The sequence below is a fragment of the Phalacrocorax carbo genome, chromosome 2 (genome assembly GCF_963921805.1).
Source record: "Phalacrocorax carbo chromosome 2, bPhaCar2.1, whole genome shotgun sequence".
Classification (NCBI taxonomy): Eukaryota; Metazoa; Chordata; class Aves; order Suliformes; family Phalacrocoracidae; genus Phalacrocorax; species Phalacrocorax carbo.
Genome location: NC_087514.1, coordinates 156506417 through 156518781, shown reverse-complemented (window position 1 = coordinate 156518781; position 12365 = coordinate 156506417). Strand labels below are relative to the sequence as shown.

The 12365-nt window shown below is 37.4% G+C and overlaps 1 protein-coding gene across 4 annotated transcripts in view; it reads right to left on the bottom strand.

Moving 5' to 3' along the window:
• DIP2C (disco interacting protein 2 homolog C) overlaps window positions 1-12365 on the bottom strand; it is a 333846-nt gene that overhangs the window by 77626 nt on the left and 243855 nt on the right. For all 4 annotated transcript variants that reach the window (XM_064444999.1, XM_064445000.1, XM_064445001.1 and 1 more), the window contains 7 exons: window positions 11038-11140; window positions 10606-10670; window positions 8692-8785; window positions 8455-8574; window positions 7545-7659; window positions 2966-3105; window positions 1208-1344 (listed from right to left, as the gene is read on the bottom strand). In XM_064444999.1, coding sequence (XP_064301069.1) covers window positions 1208-1344; window positions 2966-3105; window positions 7545-7659; window positions 8455-8574; window positions 8692-8785; window positions 10606-10670; window positions 11038-11140 — 774 coding nt within the window. The remainder of the gene's footprint in view (window positions 1-1207; window positions 1345-2965; window positions 3106-7544; window positions 7660-8454; window positions 8575-8691; window positions 8786-10605; window positions 10671-11037; window positions 11141-12365) is intronic.

Sequence of the window (12365 nt, the reverse complement as noted above, 5' to 3'; positions counted from 1 at the left end):
ACGCTTAACTTTAAAAATGGGTGGTCCTGCTCCCTCAATAGCAATTTATTTGCTTACCATTAGGAATAAGTCTAAATCAGTCTAAATATGCTGTTAAACTGGAGATGCAGTTACGAATTATGAATGACTTTACAATTACAGCAAGTACTACAAAATGAATATAAGTACCTTTCTATCCTGAAATATGTACAATCTGGGATTATCATTCACACTGGGTCTTGCCAATTGTACTTGTAGCACAGTAATCAGCTATCAACAAATTTCAGATCGCAATAGCATAGTAGGATTCCTGGCTTCAATAGCAGGATGCAGAATCGTATCCACTAGTCTCCATTAATTACTTAATGTATAGTGTTTACAACATTCAGATCTGCATTTTGTAGGAGATATTAGTCATGTCTGGTCTATGAAAAATGGTAATATCAGAGCATTTGTTAAGGGAAATGTAAATGTATTTTTCTTAATGTTTTTCTCAAATATTAAAAGAGAAAAGGACCAGAACTTAATAAAAATATCAGCTCATTTTTTTTCAGTATTTCTCTGATTTGGTCAGCCTTTCATATTGGCTTCAGCAGAAGTTAATGATAACAAGTGAGCAGGTACAACAGAGCTATCAATACAGCTGTCTGCACTGGAGCTAAAACCTACTGGAAAACAGATTCCACAAAGCAAAACAGCTTTCACCTAAGGCAATTCAAACAAAAGCAGGTGGGGACTAATTAGGAAAAGTTATCTTTGCTATTCCGATACCTCTTGAAGACTACATCTGTCAGGATTCTGTATAAATGCAAGCCTTTAATGCCAGCTGCGTTGTGGAAATGCTGGCAACTGCTTTTTAAAGATACCCAGCAGCCTCCCTACTGTTTGCAACAATCAAATTCTGCATGTAGCTAGCTCATAGACTTGCACAGTATTACCTTCTGAACTTTGTATTTCTTCCTGCTTTCCTTCTGATTGTTTCAGCCCCTGGTCCTTCTTTCAAAATTAAAGTAAAAGCTCTTCAGAGCCAAAACTAAACCCACATAAAGATCTGCTATTGCACTTAATGAAATGGGCTTCAGTGCAGATTATCTGGTTAGAGTAGCTAAGGTCTCAAGCCATAAGGACTGATTATTACTGCTGTTCTGATATTTTATGTGAAATATTATCCTGAAATAGAGAAAGTTAAAAAGGAAGGATTTTATATAGCATTTTTTGGACAGCTTACCTCAAAAGTATTTTTGGTCATGCCCGAGAGTCCATAATATGATGTACCTGTTGCAATAGCACATACACAAAGTTCTCCTATTTCATCTGTTTTACAGAGCTGTGGAATTCCATCTGGCTTCACTGAACACATTATAGCTAGAGGGAGAACAAAGGACTTTGAGAACTATTATAAAATGAACTACAGAATAATATAAATGCTGTGGGAAAGACACTGTGGTGGAGTTGATATAAACAAATAAATTTTATGTAGACTTTAATGTCTAACAATCGGTTTCTCAAATGTTAAGGTGTTCAACTTTATCAAATGTTATTTATATTATAAATAATACACAAATAAATAAATCATGCAAAGATCTTTATGTAAACTCAGTCTTTACACTGATAACAAAACCTAGTTTGCCTTGCTCTCTAAAGTTTCAGTTTATCTGTAATATTGCTGTGAAACATGATTATGTTCCCCGTGTTGCATACTGAAGACTAGATTTGCCACAGTCAGTGCACTATGAAATAACCTAATGGAGTTCTTGATAATGATTATAATGCCAGGGAGGCAGCAACCAGGAAATCCACCGCTCACAAAGTAGCAAGTAACATCATATGAAAGATCAAGATATTCTAGGAGACTAGCATGGTTGTTTTACTAAGAATTTATCAGAGCTCAGACTCCCTCTCGCTGGTCTCACAGGACTGCAGAGACAGCAGGAGCTAAGCAGGAGGGATTAGAAAGCACTGGTCCGAGGAAGAAGCACTACTTTATGCGTAAGCCATGTGAATAAGAATCAAGTATGCTGCTTTAGCTACAGTGTCTGGAGTAGGAGTCCAGCATGTGTAGATTTTGCAGCTGGAAAGAGGATATGATGAACAAGAGAGACCAAAAATGAATCAGCATGTCTTTTAATTACAAGTGTTAAGAATGACCTTTCTCTCACTCTGAAAATAAACAGGAGCATGTACTTCTATTAAAACAATCAAAATGTATTACGAAGTGCAAGATGGCACTATCTTTTATCTTATATATTGTATCTATAATATCATATATGATAACTATTAGACAACAACCAATCTTCTTTTCCTTTATTTTAAGTTGCTCAACTTAAAATTTATAAGATGCATCTTTATGTTTTATTCCTCTGGTGCATAACAGACATCGTCTAATGAAAAAATACAGTATTATCTTTTCTAGTCTCTATAACACCTCATTTAAAATCTAGCTCTTATGAAGAATATCTTCATCTTTAGATTTCAGTTTGAATTTATCAACATGAACTGTCCAATCATACCTTCTCTTTGTAGTAACTGGGTGATAGCACAAGATCTTCAGAAAAACATTCTGCAAGCCTTCAGATACCAATTTCGTTGATCCTTAGCATAGGTTATGAAAATTTTCACTACCGAGTCTCATCTGGGTCAGGCTTATGGGTATTTATAGCCTCCAGACATTGGAATCCAACTTTCTTATTTTCTGTACCAGTATGTCACAGTTAAGGAATGGGGGTTCTGATGTGGTGACAGGTTGTTTAAAGCACACCACTAATGTGAGTACAGACAGCCATGGAGGGAAACGGAGAGAAGAAATCTTGGGATTTCCAAACTGCGAAGTTTTACAAGGTAATGCTTTTGGACTAAAATGTTTTCAAGTACACATGTTCTAATCACAAAGTTTGCTGTCTAACAGCAAAGTATGCCTACCTATGACTTTTTACAGCTAATTACTTAAATCAATGAATCATAGTAAGTTTCACAGAAAGTTCCTTACCTCCTGGCATCACTAAACCAACATCCTGGACAGTCAGAACAGAAAGCTTTTCTTCAGAGTCCACTCGAATCACTCCGTAAGTGAGACCATGCATGGACAGAACTCCTCTGCCTGGTGGCTGATTGCTGTCATCTGTTGGCCTGCAACCATAGGTTATAACATTAGTGCACCACCAGACAGATATAAGCATCTACTTATTTTTAATGGATGACTATTGCAAATAATCCTCTATTTCAGCGTTTAAAATTTCACCTTCTTTTTTCCCCTACTAGACTTGACAGAATCCTGTTTTTTGGTCATTTCTGAGTAATTACATCTGTCAACTCTCCCATTCAGTAGCCACCCACATATATAGGGCTGCAGAGTTGAAAGTAACACTTAACACTTACCAAAAACACCTTGTATTTAATTTTTAGATAGATGTATAAAGATTGTTTAATTACCCAAGTAATCAAGCCTTTTGTATTGTTTTAAAAATACTGCAAGGCAGTGCAGGTGATGTGGGGGGAAACCGCACTCTAAATACTTGGAACTGATTGGTAAATAAATCAATACACTCTCTATATGATACCTACTTTGGGGCAACCTAGGATGCCAAGCTCACCTGCCAGACTAAAAGCCTAACTCTAGCATACTGGTATCAAAGCCAAGATTAGAATACAAGTATGCTGTGTTTATATCACAGATGTGACTTCCCACTCCCAATCCTTAAGCATTTAAAATTACTAAACAGCAGAAATTAGGTTGTAATAGAATCACTGCCAAATATCTGTGGAAGCCACCAGGCCTTTACCGTCTTTATTTTAGTGTGTATAATTGAATTATTCCTATTCTAATTTTCCGCATGAAAATTAAAACAAATTATAGCTTCATCAGTCATGGCCAAAATGTTGTGGATGCAGCCTCTTTGTAAAGCCTCAGTTTGCTCAGATTCACTGCTGACATGCTGTACAATTCCACAGCATCAGCCCAAGCTGTCTGTCAACTGTTTCAATATAAAACTGCCTGCTGTATCAGTGGATACAATTATACATATGTACAGTGTGGCTTGAGCAAACAAATGTTGATGTATGCAAGTTATTAAGTCAAGGGAATATGTTAGGGCTTTTCATGTCTGGAAAGATTCTTACACTGTCCTGCATTTTAAAACGCGAAACCAGAAGCTAACATGATGCTGACCTGAGTGTGGATAATGCATCCATGTAGAGCAGCCAGACTCCAGCTATTTTCGAGATGGATAAAACAGCCAATATTTAGTTCAAAATTCTGCATTTTTCCTTAGTAGTCCACACAACTATTTTTCTTAACAGCTAATGTCCTTATAGGTGACATTTCTCCTCTACTGTGCTTGAAATACTAGATGGGCCTTAGCCAATCACGCTCACGTAAGCCTTGCAGTGATCGGCACTATAAATTTCAATTAATAGGTTTTACGAGGCATATTTCTCAAGTGACATTGTCAACAAAGAAGGATGTGGGCACGCTTGAAAACGCATTAGAGCATAACAAATGGCGCAAGTAAACAAGCAGCTGTGATAAATAACTTTCCCATCACATAAAAGGAACTTTCAGCAACATTATTGATCAACTTCCTTTCACTGTTGCTCCCAAAACACATATTTTATTGCTTATGAGAAGAAAGGTCTCCTGCAGGCACACACAGCTTCTCACAACCTTCTAGGAGTAGAGGCCATCTAGACTTCCATCACATACATCTTCTTGCATTACTTACCATGTACAAAGACCGCTAAAAAGAAGAGCGGGCACAGCTTTGAAAGACACTGGCTGTGTACAGGGCAGGGGTGCTAGCCAGGGAAGCTGGAAGCACAAGGCCTGCTAGGATCATGTGGGGGACTTGTCAGTAGAGCTACACTTGCTGTGGCCTGGGTTGAGACAACAGCTTTGCCCAGGTTAGCAAGAAGCATTGTGCAATGGAAGCAGGTGCGCAGAGGAAGGAGTCGGTGCCAAGGACTTTGGGTCCACAGGACAGGCATTTCAGAACAGCTATTTCAGAGTATTTCTGGTTTTCTGGTAGTCTGAGGTGGATACCTGAATGAGACACCAGTTAAACATGTTCAAGCCTTCTCTTGCAGGCAACTAGCTACCTGACACCGAATGGGAATACAGTCAGAGGACCAGGATGGAGGAGTGAGGTGGGGGGCTGAGCACCTGACAGCACCTATACATCCTCTTAGAAAGTATCTTGTCAGCAACAATCCTGAAATACATGGTATCTTATTTTGTCCTGTGCATGATATTCACATGGGAACAACTCTAAAACAAGTATCTCTGCCAAGCAGGAGAGAAATCACTTGAGAAGAAGATGAGATATAATTAATCCCATTCCAATGAATTTATAATTTGTTTCAGAGTTCACATTTTTAATTTGCTTTACACATTCAATATTTCTAATACTGGATTTGGAATTCTATACAGCTGCTTGCTAGACAAAGACAAATCCTTTGATTAAGGTAGAGGCATCTAAACAAAGCTATAATTCCACCTACTTTATATACTGAGTAAATTTAGCTTAAACCACCAGACAAACCTACCCCTTCAGTTTCCGTAACCATGAAAGCGGGACAACGTACATCTGCTTCAAAGCTGATTTGTTCATACTGAGTAGCTGCAGACCATTTTGAGAGCAGTTACTACCAGCATTTACAGATACAATCTATTTTACCACTATTTTTTGCCAGTCATTTAAATGGGAAAAGACCTCTTCTTAAACTTTTGCACTCCCTTAAGCAAGTAGGTTCAGACTAATATGCAATAAACCAAAGGGGAATACCATAAAGAATTATTTGCATGACACATTCCTTTAAATATAAGGCTTCATGATTCAGCTCTTAGGCTAAAGTACCTATTAATCTATTACTGACTGTCTTTTTCTAAACTATAAGGGTATTTCAACTGAGAACTGATTTTGTTACTCTTCCGTATAGGAAGATCAGTAAAAATACACCATAGATTTTGAAAGAGTCAGAGCATTAACAGGGAGCTCTCTGGATCGGATCGGTGCTCTGCAGGGAGTCATTTTAATGCATACTTCAGCTGTAACTCTTTGGAACTTGTATGATAACGACTTTACTGTCAGTGGAGATGGCTTGAATAAAATGTAAAATACTAAAGCTCCCCAGTTCAGCTGGTATTATTCCACCATTAAACGGATTTCAAAAAAACAAGGAGGTGTGTGTTCAGTAACAGTCACTGTACTAAGAACTGCTTTGTAATTGCACAGCAAGGCATTGAAGATAAAAATGCCTTTTTTAATTACCCACTATTTTATGTGCTAATAATTTTTTTTAATCCAAGCTCTCAATGCTAGTTAATTTCAAAATTAATCTCTAGTGCTTCAGGTGGCTACAAGCATAAAGTTTAAATCTAGAAAGGGCTTGCCAGCCATTGCACATTGAAATACAGTGAGTTCTCCCACTTCATAACCTGCGATCTGCGGCAGCTTTTCCGGGGCTAGCCCAGGAAATTAAAACCCTCTCCCATTAATCAGTGTTCAGCACAAGTGATGTCTGTGGCCCATCCACTTCCTCTCTGCACTTACAAGCAAGGGCTCATTCCATGGTAGCCAAGGCCTGCTCAGCCTATGGCAGGGAAACCCATTGCAAGGGAAAACCAACATACTCCTTGGTATAAAGCTGAGAACAGGCTGGTGGAGCTGAATGAAGGGCTGCCTGAGATCCTGTAGTTCACAGAAAGACAACTAACCTGGACAGGGTAAGTCCCTGACGGATAGCTTTCAGATGTTTTAAGCTAATGATGAGGTGGCTGAAAGTCAACCACACTCTTGGCCTCATGCCTTTCTTCCCGTGATGTTTTGTTGGAAAGCTAATTGAAAATCTAGTAAATTTCACTTGGACAATGTGTTTTAAACTTTGTGGCAGGAAGTATTTTACTTAATGCTATTACAGTGCTTTACACTTTTATACTGCATGTTTTAACATGTGAAACAATCATAAATGGCTGCAGAAATCTGAACAAAGTACCTACTGCTCAAAGTACAACAGGTGACTGCTGCATACTGACATTCATGTACATAAGGTTCAATAGTTTTATTAGAATTTATCACTTTTATTTCTAGGCACAAATCCCCCAGACTCAAAGGACATTTCCAGATGATTACTGAGAGTCTATGAATGGTTAAAAAGCACCAGTCAGCCAGAGACAACCCGCAGAATGTTGTAATTCATTTTAAACAGACTACTTTAAAGCATAATTTTCCTCAATGATAATTCCACTTAAACTCCCACATTTTAATTAATTTTATGCTTACAGTGACATTTTTCCACTTCTTTTTACAGAATTAGTTTGCATTTCAGTCTATTTCCTTTTTGAATTAGATAAAATTACAGAAATGGGAACTGTATTATAAAGCACTCTGGGGTTAAATTATTACTCTACAAATTCTTCTTGTATGTCTTCTTTGGACATAAACAAAATGAAATCTAAAAATGTCATTCAGAAGTTAAGTATGCAGATTCATACTTAAATAAATTTTTCATTTATTTTCAAATGACCACATATGTTCTACAGTGAGTCTATTTCCACTGGTGGAACACAGTACCTTCGAATAGCCACAGTGAGAGCTTCCGGTGAACTAGCGCAGGGACAAATGACCTCCTGTCTTAGACCTTTACTTTGGAAGACATTGAGAAACGCATCACAGGAAGAAATAGACCCTGGGGTAAAGAAAAAAAAAAATCAGAGGAGAAAAATAATCTCATTTCTGAAGTGATGCTATTCAAACTGCAAACTTACTATTGACTATATAGGCTTTTCAGGAGAAAAAATTTAAAAAGGACCCATGTCCACTGGGGCAGAAGTCATAGCTACAACAACTATATATATGTATAGACAGTTGTGTATGCATACAGAGAATGAAGAGTAATATTTGAGCGTGAAATCCTTTCACTGTGCTTACACAGAAAAGCCATTACAGTTTTCTTGTTTAGGATGAGGGAACTTAAAGACTTAATTCAGAAACTCAAAGCAAACTACTACAAACAAGCAGAACACCTGTATGTTTGTACCTTAAACAATACAGAGAAACAGTTCATGCAATTAATTGTCATGAAGTGATCCAGATGTGGTTCTCCAGAGTAGTAAAGTATTCCCCTAAAATTCCTAGTTACTTCTGCATCTGAGCACCATCATTCAGAAGAAATGTTCTGATCCCCTCTATAGCTTAAGGTTACTTACGTCAGTCTTTATACATGACTGTCATGTTAAACAAAACTGGATTTACTGCAACTTACATTATGTGGAACATAAAGTTTGCTTCAGGATTAGCTAAAGAAAAATATATTTTTTAAAAATTCAAAATCAATTACTGTTTCCATAAATATCATATAGTTTGCAGTAGATAAACCTTATACTTTGTAAATATTTTCGCTAAGATAACTAAAAATTGAAACTTCAAATGCAAAACAGAAAACACTTCCTGTTCTCTATTGGACTGCAGAAGCATAGCTTACATGGGTTTGCACCATCAGCCACTATCAGCATACGCAGTGAGGAAAGGTTGATGTCCCTCTGATCTCGATGTGCCACCAATGCCCAGTGCATGTCTCTGGATTTTACACAGGCAACTTTTGCTGCAATAAGAATGGTTAGATTACTAATACACCATATAAAAGGTATACAGCTGTATTATCAATTTGTACTCTTGATTTTGACTACCAAGCATACTTTTGTATATTCTTGTTCCTCACCTTTGTATTGACAGACTTTTTGTATCCATGACAGTGGATTCACTTTCATTAAGGAGTATGGAATACTTATAACATGCATCATGTTCATGACACTCTGAAATCAAATAAGATAAATGGGTTTTATACAACAATCGTGGTATTTATTTATATTGTGTTCTGGGCAGGGGCATCTATGCAAATCACTCTATGCTTGTTTTATTGTCAATGCTGGCATTTATCTTTTCCTGTCTAGTTATCTACATTAAGATGAAACAGAACCCCATTTTCTAATGCTTTAATTAAGAATTATGGATCTAGACTGATCAGATCATAACTTTGAAGTGGTACTGAAAAAAAACCCCTGATTTTCTTTCTATTTATACTCTAAGTGATTCATTTTAAATAGAAAAAAAAAATTGGATGAACAATGTCTGCCTGTTTGCTATGTAGGTTAGTATTATCCCTCAGCCTGCTAAACTTCAGTATATATGAAGATTCTTCACGGAAAAGGACAATTAATAGCAACATATCTGTCTAAAGAAATCCATCTCTGTGAAGACTGAAAAACTACTAATGGTAGTGGGGCACAAAGTATTTAAGACAGTAAATAGAGAAATGTGAGCCACAGATTAAGAAGAGATCAATTTATTTTAACAGACAATAAATGAAGGAGTTTTTAGTCCTTCTCCAGGTGGGCTAATTCCAGTATTTTCAAGAAGATCATGAAAAGTTGCAGGAAGCTTAGAAAAAGCAGCTGAGTGAAACCAATGACAGATCCAAAACCAATCTCCCAGTCTGAGACGGTCAATTGCTTTAGTGATTTCTCAGTGCTACTACTAAACAAACAGCCCGTAAATGAGCTGCTGCTTTCCTTCTGTTACCATTTGGAAACATCATCTGAGGGCAACGTGTCTCCACTCATAGCAGCTCAGGTTAAATAGAGGATTTGTTTGGGAAAACCTAGGCTTAAGGGCCCTGTGGATTAGTCATCTAAACACTTGTAGAACTGCAGAAGGTAGTTCTTGTTTCAGTCTGGCACAGGTGTAGCCACAGGAAAAGCACTTAGAGGCAAGTCATGAAAAAATGAAGTTCATACTAAGATAATAGGAAAGGAAGGCATAGAAAAGCACTATTAGATGCTTGCTTTCAACTTCAGTGATAAAGATGGGTTTTTAACATGAGATATTTATGGGTGTTAAGCCTAATAGATCCTTTCTGCTTCAGAATTGTTATTACTGCCTTTTGATATTAAGTACAGTATAACTGCATGGGAAAAGTATATTGGATCCCTGGGAATCATAGCATGTAGCGCCTGAACATCCTGGGACCCCCAAACAGTGACCCTTCAAAACCTGGTATCTGTTCTTAAAATGATCAATGAATAGTAAGCATTTTGTCAGTCATTGACTGCAGCAGCACCTTTAGAAGTAATCCTTAAAGATATGTCAATCGCCTCCCATGTCAATCGAGGAAGACATTCAAATAACGAGTAGATATCTTCTGCAATTTGAAGTATCAGAAATGCTTCAATGTTAGCAAAATCATCTGTTGGTGGGAGTTCTGACAGAGAAGCTAGTCCGAGGCAATATAGCTATGCCATTGGATCATATCCTTACAGCGGGAAGTACCTATTTAATTTGTTTCTGCTGTAAAGTCTGATCTCAAAATCACGCATCAGTAAATTCAGAATAACATGGTAAGAATGGGGCCAGAGTACTTGGCATGATGCATAAAAATACATTCGCATCTTTACTGTGCTCATTATGGGTAAGTGCACTAGCAGAAGATCATGGGTTTAAGCCACATATGTTTTCCTTTCAAAGCAGAAAAATTTATATTAGAAGAAAGTGTAGCACATCCCAGTTCGTGACAGTAATAACCATATAAGGTTAGTTTATTTTCAAATACTCACACAAAATAAAAAACCATACTTACTGTAAGAATCCCATGCCATAAACCAACATCCTTCTTGAAATCTAATACATTCACAATTGTTTCAGCTGTCCAACAAAAACAAAACAGAGTTTATTTTTTAGAGTTTATTTTTTAGAACATGGCATTGACCCAAGGCAAACCCACTCAAAGGAAGGAAGCTTCAGTATAACATGACTGTTGACCTCTAAGCTTAACTTTCATAGTAAGTCTCCACTGCAGGATTTGTATTGGCTAGGACATTATTTGTGCCTCTCACAAAGATATTTCAAATGTGTACATGTTTTCTGAAATCAATGAAAAAAAATCCCAGATTTTTAAATCTAGAAGCCTTTAACACAGGTCTGTGTAAAACATAAGACAGGAGCCTGATGAGAAACAAATTACAATTCACGCTTGATTTTAAGGATGAAGCACGGGAAATGTACTCCATACCTTCTGTGTATCCACATGCCTGGGTCAGAGCTTGGCAGTGCGTCAGCAGTGCAATCCTTGTCACAGTCACCCCAAGCACGCTTCCATCTTTACATGTTTTATACTAAAAAGAAATAAGCAGGGAAAGTCAATGTGTAATAGTTGCCCTATTTCCATTACTTAATGGCTATGTTTCAAGTGTTTCCTATGTAGGTGAATGATGGGCAAATCTAATGACTCTATTTTAAGAAGGCAACAGTATTGAGGAGTTTGGGAGGCATTTTTTGGTTAAAAGACACCTCTTTCAGGTTGGCTTTTTCTTCTTGTCTGAAGCTTCCCAGGCTTGATATCAGAAATCCATCTGCTGTTTGAATATGGGCATTAAGAGGAAATAATCCTAACAACTCGCATCATGTTCGTGACTAAAGGAATGGAGAGATTTTGCAGAGAATAACCTAGTTCAGTCTGCTCAGTGTTCACGTTAGATTTTATAGGCCAACCAATAAACCTGAGCTTCTCCCTTCTGTGTCTCATAAGGCATGGGATAAGAGCTGACCACAGAATCCTTGCTGGGTGCTGTTACAATAATCTATATGTATATATTCTGAAAGACATAAGCTCTTTGGTCAGAAGAATATGAGAGCGCCATGAGAAAGCAGCCTAAAAAAGATGTGGGAGATCACTGCTGATGATTGCAGTAATTTTTGCAACTTTATGCAAGAGTCTGAAAACCAGTAGTGGCAATTAAAGTACACTAAACATTTATCTTTCTCCATGATGAAGATAATCAGTAAGATCAAAAATGGAGGCATCTCTCCTTCTCTAGCCCAGTGTTCTGACTGCGCACAGATAGGAAATACCTTTGCTCCACCCTCTTGAACTTATACCCTTTGAATAATCGTTTAAACTCAATACTAACATCACTGAATTCGAGGCATTTGAGTCTATGCAGAAAAGGGAAAAAAGAATGGGGAAAAAAAAAGAAAAATCAAACTTAACAGCATCGCTAATTTTGCCTTCCTGATGCTGGTGTTTTATGGGGAGTGTGACTCACAAAGCAGTAAGTGACAGGAAAGCATTTGAACAAGAAGTTCCTTCTCTTTCAAAAGGTCTGAAGGCTGTGAAATGAGAACCAAACCTTCACTGTGAAACTTGCTGTCTATACATCCCAAGGCTAGCGGGCAAGCCCACACTGAACAAGACTGAGATTGGTCAAGGCAAGTTTAAGATAATATTGTGGGAGCCACATAGATGACATTAAAACATGAACGTTAGAAACCCCCAAAATGCAATTTAACATTTCATTAACTTTTCTGAAATCAATATCCAGCATAATTTATTAGAAAATA